Source organism: Cryptomeria japonica, chromosome 6, assembly GCF_030272615.1.
Source record: "Cryptomeria japonica chromosome 6, Sugi_1.0, whole genome shotgun sequence".
Taxonomy (NCBI): domain Eukaryota; kingdom Viridiplantae; phylum Streptophyta; class Pinopsida; order Cupressales; family Cupressaceae; genus Cryptomeria; species Cryptomeria japonica.
The window spans coordinates 307,764,947-307,784,002 of NC_081410.1; the positions used below are offsets into that span (position 1 = coordinate 307,764,947).

At 37.4% G+C, this 19,056-nt stretch overlaps 1 protein-coding gene across 2 annotated transcripts in view; it reads right to left on the reverse strand.

The window, feature by feature from the left end:
- Positions 1 to 4,498: 4,498 nt before the first annotated feature.
- Positions 4,499 to 19,056, reverse strand: part of LOC131043810 (ferrochelatase-2, chloroplastic) — a 221,820-nt gene continuing 207,262 nt past the window's right edge. Inside the window, exon 11 of one of the 2 annotated variants that reach the window (XM_057977047.2) lies at positions 4,499 to 5,134. In XM_057977047.2, coding sequence (XP_057833030.1) covers positions 4,910 to 5,134 — 225 coding nt within the window. In that variant the 3' untranslated portion in view covers positions 4,499 to 4,909. The remainder of the gene's footprint in view (positions 5,135 to 19,056) is intronic. The other variant, XR_009105605.2, reaches the window with a different exon arrangement.

A 19,056-nucleotide genomic window follows, 5' to 3' on the forward strand; every position in this document is an offset into this window, starting at 1 on the left:
TAGCTACAACTACTTTAAACATTGAGTTTTTCTTTGTCATTTTTGGGCTTCAAGCATAACAAGATTTGGACTATTGGTTATTGCTAATGTTTCACTTATAGTCCAAAAAATTCAAATCAAAGACAAAAATAGCAATTGTAGACTAATTTAATGCAAGTTTTATGGAAAATTAAATGCAAATATTAATCTTATTTCACATATTTAAAAATAATATTAATATGTACCAAAAAATATTGATATCACTACTCATATGAGCGACATTTACTCTTAATTTGTAGAATCCTCACTATTTATTGATATAGACCTCATGATTCATGTGTACAATCCTAAATGTCACATGAATTCCATACAACCATGTCTTTTTTTTTTTTTTTTTTTGCTTTGCCTATATCAACAATGATTTATGATTTTTGCTTGCAATCATTTTGACAACAATGATTATGCAATAACTTATCTTTTTGCCTTCGACAACAATTTGCCTCCTTCCAAAAAGATTGAATCATTGCACCTTCTCATAAGGCTTCCTTTCTCTAATTTAATGTGCCCTCTCCAAGATCGTCCTTGTTCTCATACTAACTAATAAAAAAATACTTAAATGGAATTAGAAAAAAAATGACGCACACTTCAATGTGTTTATTCTTGCATTTATCATTGCAGGAAGTGACATTGAGTTATATTTATTATTATCACATATTGAAGAAAGTAAATAACAAACAATTGTGTAATTAAGACATTCTTTCAAATTGAGAAGAAACTCTTTTAATATGAGGAAAGAATATCTTGTGAGACTTGGTGCATGGCTCCAGTTGAGACTTAGATTGTACACATTTGTGGATGGCTCTCGTGAAACTTAGATTGTACCAGTATTTCTGCCATTTACGAGTATCCAGATGATGCTCAAAACAGGTTGTCTTCATGCCTGATCTTCATTTTTGTTGCAACGAGTGGTTCATCGTCATCGACTTGGTACCTGGTTTTGTCACACTTTGACATTATTGGCGCAACATTGACTCTCTTTCTTCCTTGTGGGGAGGTATTTTGGTCAACATCATTGGACCATCTTTGTAGGAGATTCAACATTGAGGGGGGGCTTCATGGTCTCTTTTTCTCTCTTATGGGGGGACATATTTTGTTCTTCTCATTCATCATTGAGAGCATTGTGTGCTTTTTTCATCTCTCTTTTGGGGGAGAGTTTTTTCCCATTGTGTTTTTCTATCTTTCTCCGTTTATGGGAGATTGTATTTGCATTTGTACATGGGTACCTAACATGGCCTTGTAGCCGGAACCCATCTTGCATTGCTTAGTTGTATTGTAGACTTTAGTACATTCCCCTAAATTGCACTTAAGGGGGGGTGTTGGTGTAAATAATTATTCATCATGGATATTATTACACTTTACTTAAGTTTATTTAAGTACATACATTTCATAGTAGTTTGGGTATGAGACACTTGGGTGTTTGTGCCACATTGGGATAGTGTGTGTAGGAGAATTTCCACCTTTTATGGAGTTGATCTTGTTGTTACATTTCACCTCATGTGGAATATTTTATTGTTTCTCCTACCCACCCACACCTATTTCCTACCTACCCTTGTTTCTTATTGAGCCACATGTCATGTTTGTGTGCTCACATATCCATATAGCCTTGCCTATATAAGCAGACTCATCTACATTGTATTTAATGCTTGATGATCCAGTTGATCAGTATTTTCATCTTGATAGAATACAGTTTATTCCTATCATCTATTTTGTTCTCTTATTTGTGCTTTCCATTGCCTCTAGATCTTGGCAAAATCTCAAATGTATCAACTTCAATATTAATACCGATTGTCATGTGCAAAAAAGATAATGATAGTGGAAACAATATTTTATGTGAGTTTGTATGGAATTTGTTGTGCATGGTATGTATCCAATTATTTCTTGCATTCCTATTTGATTAGTGTGTACAACTCTTATAAAGCAAGATCCTTTAGACTGCATACAATATTAGCAATAATTCCAAGATTTTCTCTCGGTGTAAGAGTTCTTTCATGCCCCTACTATGGTCCTAATGTCACTCAACCATATTAGTGATTCTTCCCAAGATAAGCTTTATCAGTGGGAGACCCTAGGTGCCAAAGTTGAGATTTGATGATGAGATCATTACAGGCATACACCAATTAAAGACTCTAAATTTTAACACCAATATTTGACATGCCAAGAATCCTTTTGCACCCATTCCTAGCTCATAACGATTTAGGTCAAGAAGTTGCATTAAACATCCAACTCGATCATTGTTCCATTCAATCATATTAAAGTCTACTCCGAAAATTTTCAGTAGGCACCAAATGTCGTTTTGTGAAATAAGTCAATAAAAGAATACAATAAGAAAATACAAAATTTTCCAATAATCACTGTTGTTATGCACAAACACCGAGCCATTGGTTCTCTTCTTAGATATATGGTATGAGGTTTTGACCAAGAACTTCTCCCACTTTTCCTTCCTCATAGGTAGGATTGTAGTAATTGTTATAATATGCATTAACAAGAGCAAGTTGTGTCCAAACATTAACATATGAGGTGCTTGCGAGAAGCCACACAATTTCCCCTTCCTCATGAAAAGTGGCACCATAACACCATCTAAATATGTATATTATCAAGTACATCTTGAAAGCAATGTCTTTAAACTTGACGATGAGCACATCCACGCATAAATTGCATGAGACCATTTAGATAATTGCTTGCCAGTATTTTGAAAGATCCATGGACATCTGACCTAAAAGTTTCACTGTTAGAAAGAAGTATCATCTAAGTCCTTATTTGAGGGTTGTGTTGGTTGTTTGATTGGGCAAAACCATACTATGTTCCAATTTGATATAGACTTTGGTGTGTCATACTGAAAATACTCATGTTCCACCTTTCATATTTTATTGCATATATAGAAAAAACCAAACATGTGTTAGTAGTGAATCGAAGGAGAGAAACGAAAAAGTGTCTATGACCACCAAAAAGGTTCACCATAATCATGAGGCCAATTTGTTGGATGACACCTATAGTGATCAAGATTAAGCTCTAATCTAATCTAGCTTTATAAGGAACAATACAAACAAATCTAGACTAAGGGTGTGGTCCCATGGAGGGGCTTAAGCTTCTTTTTTTTTAAGAAAGAGGTCTCATGAAGAAAAAAAATGTGCTATGGGATTATTTGGAATCTTTCCTTAGAAAATAGAAGCTCTTACTTTTTAAGCTTGCATATTTAAGTGGGTGAAAATGGGGAGGGGCAAGAAATTGCCCCACCTGCTTAGGGATGTTATTTGCCATTTGTCAAACATACAAGTTTAGATTTCGATTAATAAATAGTTTTGGAGAGAAAATGTTTTTTTTATACTGATTTTTATCATTGCACATTATAGAGGACAAGTATTATATTCATGAGACCATCAGCTTCTTTAAATTTTGGACCTTAAACTTTTAAGCTAAACTGCATTACAAAATTCATGGGACCAACAACATTAAAATATTCCTAAAAAATCTCAGTAACTCCAGCTCTAGTTTTGAGGAAGCCCCTCTGAAGCCCCCTCTCCTTGGGACCCCAACCTAAGTAGAATGAAATCTAGAACGAAGCAACAGGGAAATAACATTTAACATGTAGTCTTGTAATTTGTCATGTAAATTAACAAGCATGTGAATGACTAAGATAATAGCATAAATGTAAGAATTTGTTTACTTGCACATAAAGAAGCCCCTAAATTGATAAGCATGCAAATGACTAATCTAATAGCATAAATGAAAGAAATTGTTTACTTGCATATAAAGAAGCCCCCATGGCTAGCATGCGCATAACTAACCTACCTCGATCCAAGCACTCTTAATTGTGTTGATAGTGATGAGGGAAGAGAAGTAATCCAAAGAGAATGAGAAGCAATTCATTATAACTTCTTTACTATCTGGCTAAAAGACTGGGCCATGGAAGAACGAGATTAACAATGAAAAAGGAATTTGAGTGCAATGAACTGAGCTTTAATGGAGACCTGTGTGAAATACAAGAGAGGCGAATGAAGTGGAATTATAGCAATGAGTGAAACTTCCAGCAGCATTTGGTTAAGGTAAAACAAAGTTAATAGAAAATGGAGACCTGGGTCCTCATGGAGGCTGCACCAAGGGCAAACTAGCCATTTATTGTTGTTGGAGAGACCATATGAACCACATCACATGGCCAAACTGCTAGTTTTAGGGGGTTTTGCCAAAAGCAGGTGCCCTAGGCCACAAGAGAGCCCTGTCCAATAAACAATCTTGGAGGGATGTGAAGGGGGTTAAATGTCAAATGAGTAACACAAAAAGGATAAGCAGAAGGAATCTTTGCAGAAGTACTTCTTGGATTTATCTTGTCTCTCAAAGACTGAGAATAGCGTATTGGTCATTGGAAGTATTTTAGCATTCAAGATTGATCACCTCATTTGTTTCTAAAATTCTGTTCGGAATTCAAATGGGAACTTAAGTCTGGTCCCAATTTACCAGCAGATGAAGAAAATCATGTTGCGTACTTCTCCTTGGTATTCATTTTTTCTCTAAAGAGCCAGAAATTACACAGTTGAATTAGAATCCTTTTTTTAAAATACAGCGATTAATTGCACTAGGCTATTGATAAAATCCAACAATATACATAAATACATCATTAACCAAATTACCTAACCACACACTCAAAAACAAAACTATTTCATCCGGTCATTTTCCATAATGTTTTGACTTTTTGTGGATGTGCTGATAATAATTTCCATATATGTTGAACTTAAAAGTACCAAGCATGTCTTCCAAGTTTTCAACTCCACAGGCACTGGCATGCAATATTCTGCGAGCAGCTACCAAGTGAAAAAAAAATCGTCTTATTAAACCATTAATTAAGCCTTTACAACATACAAAGAACTACAGCACATCAGCGGAACAGTGGTAGTATGCCCCACTGATGCAAGAAACCTTGACCTGTTGTGACTTCCAAAAACAGCAAAACAAGAACTGCCAGCATGGCTGCTCTTCCATTCCATGTTTCTGCACTCTTTGTCCAACCCCACTCCCACACAGTAACAGGTGGTGGCAATTCTCTCCGTTGTGAGTCATAGGTAGCTAGCAGCTCTTCCACACTGCCCAGTGGTAAAAGAGACTGCCCATGAATACAAAAATCTTCAGTATCATTATGAAATCCATCTTCTATATGACGTCTAAATAAATTTTCATTTCTTAATGTAATATTGAGAATGATGTAAAAATAAGAACAAAATCCACAGTAGAGACAAGATACTGACAAAACAAAATTTAATGTTAAACTTAAGATACATCTATTTGAAGTAGTAAGGTAGTTATTCTAAATGCTTAGACCATTTAACATTATATTAAACTGTTAAAAAACTACTAAACTAATCTGGCAAATATGAAAACACTAAAGTCCTTGCAACTTACATTCCTTGGGAGAGTTCATTCAAAAACTAGTTGGAATTAGTATTAAATCTATAGTATGTAGTTTAGATAAGAAAGTAATAAATAAATATTAGTTATAATAGTTAATAATAAATTAGTTAGATTGCTAGTTTTGGGAGTTACTTTTTTAATAAATAAGTTTGGGTAGTTAGTAGTTAGTACACGGAAAATAAAGGTTTTATAAGCCAATCTAATGTGATGTGAAATTTGTGTATTGCAATCCTGAATCATATTATTTTGTATTTTTCTTTCTGTGCAATAATGGTGTAATTTGTATAAGCAATCTGCTTACCATTTCAATATGGTATTTGAGCACCTTTGAAAATGGGTTGTGAAGGAGATACAATTGGCGGTTGAGTGGTGGAAGGAAAGTTTATCAGCATAATTATGCCTAGCATAAAACGGTTTGTTCTCTGTTTTTGCTAATATTATAATTGACTGTGTACATGTTATATCATTAGCATAAATCTTTGATCAAGAGTCAAGATCGTCCTCCATTTCCAATCAGAGTCTTAGCTCAAAAGTTTGGCACAATACTCTGTATGCATGCATTAAAAAGTGTAGAGTGGGATTTGAGAAGAGAACACAACAAATTTTAAATATTGAAAGGCACTCATGCAAACAAACGCACAATTCTTGCAGGTCGTCAAGCATTAAGCTTGAATGAAAGAGATGCATGTCAAGGAGTCAATGCTTGATGTTTAATGAAGTAGAGATGATTGAGTAAGTGAGGTTAGATATTTTTTAGCATAGTTAGTAACCTACCAAAAGCTCGAACTTTCATAGTCAGTGCCCTGTCTAAACCACAACCTCACTCGAAGCATAGTCAGTGCTAGATGAAATCTCCCACTCGAAGATGGAAGAAGATGTTAAAGTTGACGATCAAGAGAATGATGAAAGAAGATCAATCCAAGGCATTTGAGCATGAAATGAAGATTAAGGAAGATCAACTAGTTTGCATCTTAGTCAATGACCTCCTAGAAGTCCGAACTCTTCCAGTCAGTGACCTAATAAAAGTCCGAACTTTCCTTGTGCCCAGTCAGTGACCTAATAAAAGTCCGATCTGCCTTAGCATCTTAGTTGATGACTCCTACAAAACCCAATCCATCTCAGTCAGTTCCCTAGTGAAAGTCTGAACTTTTTCAAGCTTGTTCAAATTGGCGATAAAGATGACATTTAAAGCACTTATGCTTAAGATGAGAGCCCACCTAAGAAATAAATGTTTTTATTTGAATTTGAAAGGGTAAAAGCAAGTCGGCTTTTGTCTTAAAACTTCAATTGCAAAACATTAAATAAAAGATCAAGTCGGCCTAACTCATTTAAGGGTCACACCCTTACATCTCTATAAAGGATGTGATTGATCATTTCATTTGATCAATCATCGATTCCATCCTTCATGTGCAGCGATCTGACATTGTTAAGTGGCAGTGATTTTGATCAGTGCATCCTCCATTTGCTAAGTGAATCGCCACCCAAGGACAGCGAATTTGCCTTCACAAGCAGCGACATTGTATCTATTATAGAAAAGCGAACTTTACTTCAGCGATCAAGACCTCCAAATCAGCAAATTAAACAATAAGATCAGTGATTTTAAATCAGTAATCAGGTGAATACATCAGCATTTGATACTGCAAGTTCATTGACACAAGGGCAGTTTTGCCAAATTGGAGATCAATTCGAAGTTACCAGCCAGTCTAGAGCTTGTTTGTAGATCTGAATTAGGTTCTGTTTGACCATTTTCATTGAAATCAGACCCTAATTTGATGCTGGTACAGCTTCATGTTCACTAATTTCATGTGGTTCTAGTTATAGGATGCTTTTTTCATTACATTTTGATCATCTAACATGCTTAAGAGCACAATTCATTGGATTAGATGATTGTTTTCAGATTTAGACAAGTCTAGGGTTTGTATCCATGCCTAGGGTTTTAGTGATTCAGCAAGGTTTTGATGGTCTTATATGCTTTTTAGAAGGAATTACTAACCTAGATGCATTTTAGATATTATAGGCTTTGAAATCATATCACCACCCTAACTTAGATGCCTCTTTTAGGTAGAGCATGGCGGCCCCAAAGGCAGGAGTGGTCTCAAGGCAAACTCTCATCAAGGAGAACTAAAGGGGAGTGATGCCCGAATCAAAGATCACCTCATTTTGGAGTAATGTAGGAGACACCAATCTCGGACAAATTGACATGAAGAAGTTCTAAGGTCCCCTATACACAAGCAAGCCATCTAGATTCTCACAAAAGATGATTGAAAGTGGGATAGTGAATGCGGCAGGTTTCCTTCCAGCCATCCAATGCAATGAATTAATAGTAAAAAGCGCCAAACATTATGATGCCACCAGTAGAAAGGTGGTGGCACCTGATGGTTGAGTACTTGCCTACCTATCCAAGACAACCATAGGTGAAGCTTTCACATGTAGGACCACAAAGGCATGATCAACAAGAGCAAAGGAATGCAAGTAGTCTATGAGTATGATCTCGACAAATACCTGGGCATAATCAACAAGTACTGGGTATTGAACACAAGACTCATCTTATCAAAGGTTCCTAGTGGGCTGCAGAGAATTGATTTCAAGGAAGAATTTGGTGATTTGATCACTCTAATCAACTGAGTTACAGGGAGTCCTCAAGCATATCAGTTGGAGAACTGGATGTTCTACTTCATGGAGACAATATCAAATGGAAAGGAAAGGATCAACTAGGCAAGAATCATAAGCAATAACATTGTCATACAGTTGAAAAGATTCCAACGCACTAAGACATTCTACATGAGTTCATATCTCATATATTCACTTGCCAGGGCTCATGAGTATGTAGGATTAATGTATAGAGGTCCAGTTGAGATGAGATCTAAAGAGATGAGAGCATGCAAGTCAGAAAGACAACTGCAATACCCTAACAGAGCACGTTACAGGAGGGTGAATGTGTTGACATTTGGCATAACTGATACAGACGAGGTGATGTCATTGAAGATGGATGATTGCATTGGTAAAGGATAAAAGTCTATTTGTGATGAAGAGATTGAGATTCTATGATTAGATGACTTCATCAGTTATTTGAGTTGTGATTGATGGCAACTGATGTCAAATGATGTTCTTGATGTTTTGTTTTGTCATCTAAGTGATTTGGTTTACCGGAAGACAAGGTTTACCAGCAGAGAAATAAAATTTGTGAAATAGGACTTTAACCGGTAAAGCAAAGATGTTTTGATTGAATCGGTCGATCGGTGATGATTGGTGATTTGTGGTTTGAAAGGTGAGCTTGTATCATGGAAAGGTGTATCTGACCAGAACCGAAACTTGTGATGTTTTAGTAGGGTTTAAGACCGGTGAAGAAATCATTAAACCGGTAATGATTTTTGTTATGGCGGTGATCGACGATGAGTCTACATGAAGCTAGTAACACGACACAACCCGCATGAAAAGATTTAATTGCTGTTTTGGCGCGATTCAAGGAAAATTTCTTGGGAATCAGCGAAACGCTTAGTAGAGTGTTTTGAGGGTTTGACTTTAGTACAAATCGGATTTTCGTGATGGGTTACGATCAACCAATGATTGATATGGCATTGTAATTTGTTGTAATGATCTGTATATCGATCTATGATGATCTCTTATGATTGGTATTGCAAATTCATGATGTTATTAGGGTTTAGTGGCCGACCTAGTTGAGATGGCTATTTAAGATGACACAGTTGATGTTTATGATGTTGGTGGTCTAAGAGAATGTGTTGAGTCGTCCAAGTGAAGTGTGAGATCTGCCTGAGAGTTGCAGAGTGTTGTGCATAACTAGATTTGATCAAGCAAGCAGAGAAGTGCAAGTAACAGATTATTTTCTTACTGTTGTTCCCTAACAGTTGCAACAAGTTAAATCCCTTAACCAGGTAGGTCCTAACCAGAGAAACGAGACTTGCCCGAAATCGCCCAAACTCGGCGAGTCTGAGTCCGAGTCAGGCCAAACGAGTCCCAGGGGCTCGGACTCGGACTCGGCCGAGTCTGGAGAGTAAACTCGCCAGACTCGCCGAGTTGGCGATTTTGGCTCAAAATCGCCAGACTCGGCGAGTCCTGAGCCCCAGACTCGGCTACTGGCTGGGTTAATAAAATGACAAAAAAAAAAAACATTTTAAAAAGTAAGTTTTTTTGGAAGGGCGAAATTTGACATTTTGGTCTCTCCATCAAGATTATTTTATGGAATATAACATTTAAGTATAAGTGACAGACTGTCAGGATGTTTGAGAGTGGTTTCGGGCCTCCAGGAGTTATATTGCAAAATCTAGTTTTTGGAGGATTCTTCAGTTTTCCAGACTTAGTCAAATTTTAGGATCAGGACATTCCAGACTTAGCCAAATTTCAGGGCATTTGAAGATCAGGATGACATTCCAGACTTTATCACTCACCAACTTGACCTAGCTTGGACCTTCAAGAATGATACTCACTCACCAAGCAAGACCCAATTAGCAACAATAGCAAAACCAGGCCCTAAGGAAGACTCTCAAAGAAGCCCTAATTTAGACTTGTAATAAGTTTTTTTGGCCTCGCGGGGCGCTACCCCTCGACCTCGCCCTGTATCGCGACAAGGAGCGCGCAAGGGGCGCTGCCCCTTGACCCCACCTTGGGGGCGCTGCCCCCAAACCCCCGTCGAAAAATATGGGGGAAACTGCGTCGATAGAAGTAGAGAAAATTTAACCTCCGAGTTTGACATTGATTGGATCGACCAGGTAGATATAGAGGTTGAGACTGTAGCCATGGCAGAGGAGGAGCGGAAAGCACGAGCACAGACAGGAGATTCAGAGGCAGATAGTGACACGGATGTTCCTGATGTTGGTGAGCATGGCATGGTGTCACGGGGAGCGGCTATGGCAGTCGAATCATCCAGGACCTACCTTAGACGCCTTTGCAGGGGGCTGGGGCCGGAGGGTGCAGGCTCCTCTGAGCCATAGACTTGTAGTTGTATTTACCTTTGGTATTTGTATGAAACATTTGATGATGATCATATGATGACATGGATTTTTTATTCCATGAGTTTTGTAATATTGTATACATTTGACAATATTTATATATCTATGTTTGTTATTTTCTTCAGCTACAATTTGCGTTTATGCTTATGTGATTGATGTATACTTGTGTATGTAATCAAATGAGCTGAGTTTGATGATGTTATTGTGTCTTTAAGGTGTATTCAATAAAGGGTGTCTGAAACAAGTTTTAAATATTTAAAAATCTCTAAATTTCTTGAGTTTTTCACTATCCCGAGTCCAGCCGAGTCTGGAGCCGAGTCTGACGCCGAGTCCCGAGTCCGAGCCGAGTCCGAGTCCCGTTTCTTTGGTCCTAACAGACCTTAAACATTTAAGTCCCCTAACAGGGGAGCTCTCAAAAGAGTGTTAAATCATCTCACAAGGTTGATCCTAACAGATCATCAAGCTCCTAACCGGACCGCTAGGCAAATCCCTTAATCGGGTGACTCCTAATAGGGCATATTGTAAGCTCCTAACAGGGCTAAGCTCCTAACAGAGCGTACTTCAAAAGAGTACAAATATTTGTGGGTGCCAACTCCCACCATGGTTTTTCCCTATTTGGGTTTCCACATCAAAAACTTATGGTGTTCATATGTGGAATGTTTTTCATGTGATGTTCTTGTTTATGTTTCATTTCATGCATTATTTCTGAGACACCGGTTATGATGTTTTATTAGAAGTTTATCAAAGGTTACCGGTACTGATAAGAATTGGTAGAAGAAGTATTTGATCTAATTGATGGGGTTAATAAGTTGGTAAATGATCAAATCTATTTGACTGTTCAAGTGGTGAAAGTATTGATAGATATGGTAAATGATTTGATTAATGTGTTAAGCAAATTTGATTAAAGAAGTTAAGATATTTGTTAAATGGTTTCAGATCTGATATAAGTTTGATTTTGGGTTTGAAGTTTCAATTGGTCTTAATACTGATTCACCACCCCCTCTCAGTATTAACCGGATCCTCATAGGATTAACAATTGGTATCAAAGCATTGGTCCTCTGTGTGCAGAAAGCCTAACCGCTTGAGGAAAAGATTCTGAGGAAGTCAAGATGATGAAGAAAGAGGGTCCTGAGTTCAACACGGATAACTACAAGATCTGGAAAGACAGAATGAAGATCTACATCAAAGGTCTTGGTGCACAATATTGGAAGCAAGTTGAAACAACATATGTTGCTCCAACTACTACTCCCTTGACACTGGATGAACTCAAAGAGCAACAAGATAACATGCAAGCCCTAGAAGATATTGTAAGTACTTTATCTGATTTAGAATATATTGATGTTCAAGGATTGGAAACTGCAAGTGAAATTTGGGAAAAGTTAGAGACAATCTATGGAGGAGATGAGCATGTTCAAAGAGCCAAAGAGGAAAGCTTGAGAGGAAAGTTCGATGACATGAGAATGCTTGAAGGAGAAAATATTGCACAGTATGGTCAGAGAATCAAAGAAGTTGTTGATGGCATAAAGAGTGCTGGAGGTAAAATAGAAGATGATGCAATAGTAAGTAAAATGCTCAAAACTCTTCAACCTCAGTATGCTATAAGAGTATCGGCAATCCAAGAACTTAGATCTATTTTAAAGGATAAGGTAACCGTTGATTCATTGATTGGTAAGCTTACAGCTTTTGAGTTAAATAGTTTTGACAATAGCGTGACAAAATCCACTGAATCTGCCTTTAAAGCTTTTCTTACCGGTTCATCTGCTAGAAAAGGAAAAGATATATGTCAAAATCATGAGTGCGGGACAAGTCATGGAAGTAACTGGGGAAATGAAGACAATCAAGATCAAGTGATGGAACTTGAGGCACTGTTAGCAAAGAGATTTCCAAGAGGCACTGGTAAGTATAAAGGAAAGCTACCTTTGAAGTGTTTCTCTTGTAGTAAATTTGGTCATATTGCTGCTAACTGCCCTAACATCAATAAGAAAGAAAAGTTTAGAAGATTCAAAGGTAAGGGCAAAAAACATTGTTATGTTGCAATAAATGAAGGTGTGACCGATGAGGAGTCGGAAGATGAAGATGACAATGAAGAAATTGTGTTTCTAGCCGTGAAGGAGGAACTGTCAAATGAAAAGGCACTAGTATCTCATATGGAGAATAGTGATGAATGGATTATAGACAGTGGCTGCTCACACCACATGACCAGAGATACCAGTAAGTTTGTAACCCTTAATGAATTTGATGGAGGTGTTGTTAGATTTGGAAATAACTCTCCTTGCATGGTGAAAGGTAAAGGTTCAATTTCTCTAAATGGGAAGAGTAATGCTGATGATGTGTTTTGGGTTGATGGTCTTAAGCAAAATCTTTTAAGTGTTGGTCAGCTCAATGATGAAGGTTATTTGGTTGAATTTAAAAGTGGAGTCTGCAAAATTCTTTGAGGTAATGGTGAACTGATTGCTACCGGGAAGCAAACTAGAGGTAACTTATTCCATTTGAATAGTAATATTAATAATTGTTTGGTTGCAAGAATGGAAGACAGTTGGGTATGGCATAAAAGATGTTATGTTAATTTTGATAATTTGGTTAAGATAAACAAGTCAAGTGTTGTAAGAGGATTACCCCAACTTGTCAAACCGGATAGTGTGATATGCAAAGATTGTCAAATCGGTAAGATGACCTCTATTTCTTTCAAGAGCAAGAATTGTATTTTTGAGAATATTTTAGATTTGGTACATACTGATCTCTGTGGCCCTATGAGAACAAAGAGTTATTACGGTGATAGATATTTCATGATCTTCACCGATGACTATTCTAAATGTGGGTGACATTTTTGAGAGAAAAATCAAAAGCATTTAGTAAATTTAAATCATTTAAAGCTCTGGTTGAGAAGGAAACCGGTAAGAACTTGAAGTGTTTAAGATCAGAACGAGGAGGTGAATTCATATCTGATGAATTTGTTGAGTATTGTGATGAACAAGGTATAAAGAGACAAATGTCTACTCCGAGGACACCACAACAGAATGGCATAGCAGAAAGGATGAACAGAACAATAGTTGAAGCTGCAAAAACCATGTTATTACAAGGTGATGTATCCAAAATGTTTTGGAGAGAAGCGGTCAGTACTGTTGTATACACTTTAAACCAGGTACTGGTAAAGAGAGGTAACAATAAGAAACCCTATGAGCTATGGTATGGAAAAACCCCTTGTGTAAGTTAATTTAAAATTTTTGGAAGTCAATGTTTTATTAATAGAGATAACTACACTGAGAAATTTGATGCAAAATCTGATGAGGGATTTTTTCTTGATTACTCTTCTAAGAGTAAGGCATATAAATGTTACAGTAAGAGAACTAAGAAAATTGTTGAAAGTGCTAATGTAAAAGTTGATGATCTATCTGAAAAGTCTGAAGGTACAAGCAAATCTGAACCTGAAAAGGATATTAATGAGGAAAAGTTTGTAATCATTGAACCGGAGACAAAGAATGATGAAGAACCGGCAAATGGAGAATTAGATGCTCAACCGATAAGTGATGACAGTGAGGAGGAAGATGAAGAACCTGATGCAGAAGATGCAGAACTGGCACAGGCAATACCTAGATATGTCAGACTGAACCTTTCACAAGAGCAGATAATTGGTGATAAGAATGCAGGTGTGCAAACCAAGAGAAAGATCCGAGAGAACTCATGTTTGATATCTACAATTGAACCCAAGACAATTAAGGAAGCACTAAAGGATGATGATTGGGTTAATGCAATGAATGAAGAATTAGATCAAATTGAGAAGAATCAGACATGGTCACTTGTTCCTAGACCCGAAGATAAGAATGTACTTGGAACAAAATGGGTCTTTAGGAATAAATTGGATGAAGAAGGAAGAATTGTAAGAAACAAGGCAAGGTTAGTCTACAAAGGGTATGCTCAAGAAGAAGGTGAGGATTATGGTGAAACATTTGTACCAGTTGCTAGATTAGAAGGTGTAAGGATGCTGCTGGCATTTGCTGCATATAAGGCATTCAAAGTTTACCAAATGGATGTCAAGTCAGCCTTTCTAAATGGGATTCTAGAAGAAGAAGTATACATTGAACAACTAGATGGATTTTACTTGACCGATGACAAGGACATGGTGTGTAAATTGCATAAAGCACTATATGGTCTAAAGTAGGGACCGAGAGCATGGTAGTAGAGATTACATGCACATTTGATCAAAATTGGATTCCAACGTACCAGTGAGGACAACAACATTTATTTGAAGACTGATGGAGACAAGATGCTAATAGCAAAAGTGTTTGTAGATGACATAATTTTTGGTGGAAATGATGATGTGTATGGAGTCATGGACTTTGCTAATATAATGAAAAAAGAATTTGAAATGTTGAAATAAAGTTCTTTATTGGCTTACAGGTCCAACAACTGGATGGTGGTATTTTTATTTCTCAGACCAAGTATATCAAAGAGGTGTTGAAGACTTTCAGCATGGAAGACTGCAAACTGGTAGGAACACCGATGGTAACATGTTGCAAGTTGTCAAAGGAAGATGGTTTCCCTGCTGTTAGTGAAAAAGAGTATAGATCTATGATTGGCAAGCTACACTATGTTTTTCATAGCAGACCGGACATTGCTCATGCTGATGGATTAGTGGCTGGATTTCAAAAAGAGCCTAAAGAGAGTCACAAGGTGGCTGCGAAGAGAATTTTTCGGTATCTCAAAGGCACAGTAGACTATGGTTTATGGTATCCCTATAAAGGAGATTTTACTTTGGATGTCTTTACTGATGCTGATTGGGCAGGTAATGTGGATGATCGGAAAAGCACAACCGGTGGAGCTTTTCTACTTGGTGGAAGATTAGTGGCATGGACAAGCAAGAAACAAACTCATGTTTCTCAATCTAAAACTGAAGCATAGTATGTAGTTGCATCCATGAATTGTGCACGCAGGCAATATGGATGAGACATGTGCTAGAAGGATTCAAGATAGATATGTCTGAACCGGTGACTATCTATTGTGATAATACAAGTGCAATAAACATTTCTAAGAATCCTGTACTTCATTCTAGAACCAAGCACATTGAATTGAAGTATCATTTCCTAAGGGAAAAAGTTCAAGAAAAAGAGGTGAAGATGGAATATGTAAAGAGTAAAGATCAGTTAGCTGATATCTTTACTAAGCCCTTACCGAAGGCTACCTTTGAGTTTCTTAGACGTAAACTAGGGGTTAGACCCCTACACCGGAAGAACTAGAATGTTGGAGATGCATCAATCCAATGAATTTCATGTTTATCTTTCACTAAAGATTGATGAAGGTGCAGGCTACTCTTTTGGGGGAGCAAGTTTGATGTAATGTTCTGATTTAATGCTCTGTTATAATTTTTCTGATTTGAGTAGCAGAGATGATGGAAGAGGCAGCAACAGAATTGAAGACAAGTGATGCATTTATACCTTTGGCATTGTTGTCAAAGGGGGAGAAGTTGGAAAATAAATCAGATATGGGAGAAGAAGATCAGATTGAGAGAAGCATTGGTTAAGGGGGAGATGACAAAAGGAGGAGAACTGGCAGATGATGTGATACCGGCAAGCAAGTTGCAGATGATGATGTTATTTTGATTGTATATCTAATTGGTGTTGCCATCAATGCCAAAGGAGGAGATTGTTGGCATTTGGCATAACTGATATAGATGAGGTGATGTAGTTGAAGATGGATGACTGCATCAGTAAAGGATAGAAGTCTATTTGTGATGAAGAGATTGAGATTCTATGATTAGATGACTTGATCAGTTATTTTTGTTGTCATTGATGGCAACTGATGTCAAATGATGTTCCTGATGTTTTATTTTGTCATCTAAGTGATTTGGTTTACCGGAAGATAGGGTTTACCAATAGAGAACTAAAGTCTGTGAAATAGGACTTTGACCGGTAAAGCAGAGATGTTTTGATTGAATTGGTCGATCGGTGATGATTGGTGATTTGTGGTTTGAAAGGTGAGCTTGTATCACGGAAAGGTGTATCTGACCGGAACCGGAACTTGTGATGATTACTGGAAGGCGTGCTTCAAATTTCTGATGAACTTTTGCTAAGGTTTTAGTAGGGTTTAAGACCGGTGAAAAAATCATTAAACCGGTAATGATTTTTGTTATGGCGGTGATCGACAATGAGTCTACATGAAGCTAGTAACACGGCACAATGCTTAGTAGAGTGTTTTCAGGGTTTGACTTTGGTATAGATTGGATTTTCGTGATGGGTTACGATCAACCAATGGTTGATATTGCATTGTAATTTGTTGTAATGATTTGTATATCAATCTGTGATGATCTCTGATGATTTGTATGGCTATTTAGGATGACATAGTTGATGTTTATGATGTCGGTGGTCTAAGAGAATGTGTTGAGCTATCCAAGTGAAGTGTGAGATCTGCCTGAGAGTTGCAGAGTGTTGTGCATAACTGGATCTGATCAAGTAAGCAGAGAAGTGCAAGTAACAGATCATTTTCTTACTGTTGTTCCCTAACAGTTGCAGCAAGTTAAATCCCTTAAGCGGGTAGGTCCTAACAAGCCTTAAGCATTTAAGTCCCCTAACAGGGCATCTCTCAAAAGAGTGTTAAATCGTCTCACGAGGTTGATCCTAACAGATCATCAAGCTCCTAACCGGGCCGCTAGGCAAATCCCTTAACCGGGTGACTCCTAACAGGGCGTATTGTAAGATCATAACAGGGCTAAGCTCCTAACAGGGCGTACTTCAAAAGAGTATAAATATTTGTGGGTGCCAGCTCCCACCATGGTTTTTTCCTATTTGGGTTTCCACGTCAAAAACTTATGGTGTTCATGTGATGTTCTTGTTTATGTTTCATTTCATGCATTATTTTTGAGATACTGGTTATGATGTTTTATCAGAAGTTTATCAGAGGTTACCGGTACTGATAAGAATTGGTAGAAGTATTTGATCCGATTGATGGGGTTAATAAGTTAGTAAATGATCAAATCTATTTGACTGTTCAAGTGGTGAAAGTATTGATAAATATGGTAAATGATTTGATTAATGTGTTAAGCAAATCTATTTAAAGAAGTTAAGATATTTGTTAAATGGTTTCTGATTTGATATAAGTTTGATTTTGGGTTTGAAGTTTCAATTGGTCTTAATACTGATTCACCCCCCCTCTCAGTATTAGCTGGATCCTCATAGGATTAACAGAATGATGCCTTCACCATGCAGATGATAAGAACATTGCAAGGCGACATACATCAAAGACTTTCCCCGCAACCAAAAGAGTTAGTAAAGAAATAGTAGTGCTTGGTATATCCAATATCCCAAGTTCACCTACATTAGAATTCAAGGATGCTCTTGTCCACCCTACATGCTACCGCGCTATCCTACTGACAAGATGGTACTACTTGAGTTAGTGAAACAGTTGACCACATATGAAAAAGTATAGAAGAACAGACACAAGACAAGAATTATGTTCCCCATCTCAGTCCGGCAATCATTAGAAGTGTGTTGATCTCTACAAGCAGCCGAGAAATTAAAAGACGAGCTAAGATCTCACTTCCTCATTCCATACTTCTCCAAAGACAAATCTCACTTCCTCATTACATACTTCTCCAAAAACAAATTTTATCCTTACTGCTGCAACATGAGAAGATCCAATGGAAGGAAACAAAAGCATTAGCTATAGTTAGAAGATCATTGGATGAATGCTCAAGATGATTTTGAGATCAGAAGAAGAATGTGCTCAAGAGTCAAGACTATCAATTGACATCATTAGGGCGTGCAACGTCTTCAACATTTCAGATCAGGCACAAGATAGTGGAGGACGCCTTCAGCCAATATATGAACAAGAAAAGGACAAGGAGGTGAAGGTCAATTGGATTAATGTAGAGATCACCAATTTGAAAGATTTAATGAAGCTAGTCTTAGCATATACAAAACGATGGGTAGACATTCAAATCTAGAAGTTGAAGAACCAGAATATGACTTTCAAGTTGGTGGGAGAGACAAAATCTTCTGATGAAGATACAAAAAAAGCAAGCGTAAGTGGAAGTGTTGCCTAGTCAACTCAATCCAGAGGATCAAAGAGAAAAGAAAGTCACAAGGAAGAGCCTTCAAATAAGAAGCATAAATCAAGTTCAGGCCGCCCTTCTACTAGTAATTCTTTCATACACGAAGTAGAGATGAATCAGGCAGCTATTTAAGAGAGTCAACCACCTAGAGTGAGCATAGATCATGGAATAAATGAGTTTATAGAGTCCATCGTCCAGACTAGTAGATGTGAAAGAGTAGATAAAGGTAAACAACCACAAAACCAAAAGAACTCAGTTCCACAAGAGCAGGTTAATAACAAAGAAGGTAAAGATGTGTATGTGGATATTGAAAATGAAGATCAAGAAGTAACCTCTCCACCCCGAGAAGACCAATAGCCCAATGAGGTACAAGTAGGAGAAGAGAAATTTTCTACCACAACATGGCTCAAGGAGTGACTGGCAAAGGAAGTCATCGTGATAGTAGAAGAACCTTTAGATGACCTGGACAACTTCTTGAATAGAACTCATGAGACTATTGAAAAGAAGAAAGCAACTAAGATGACAAAGATGAAAAGAGATAGTACACGATCTCGAGTGTTACAAATTGCCAGCCCAAGGGTAGACAAGTCGGAAGGCGAGATCACA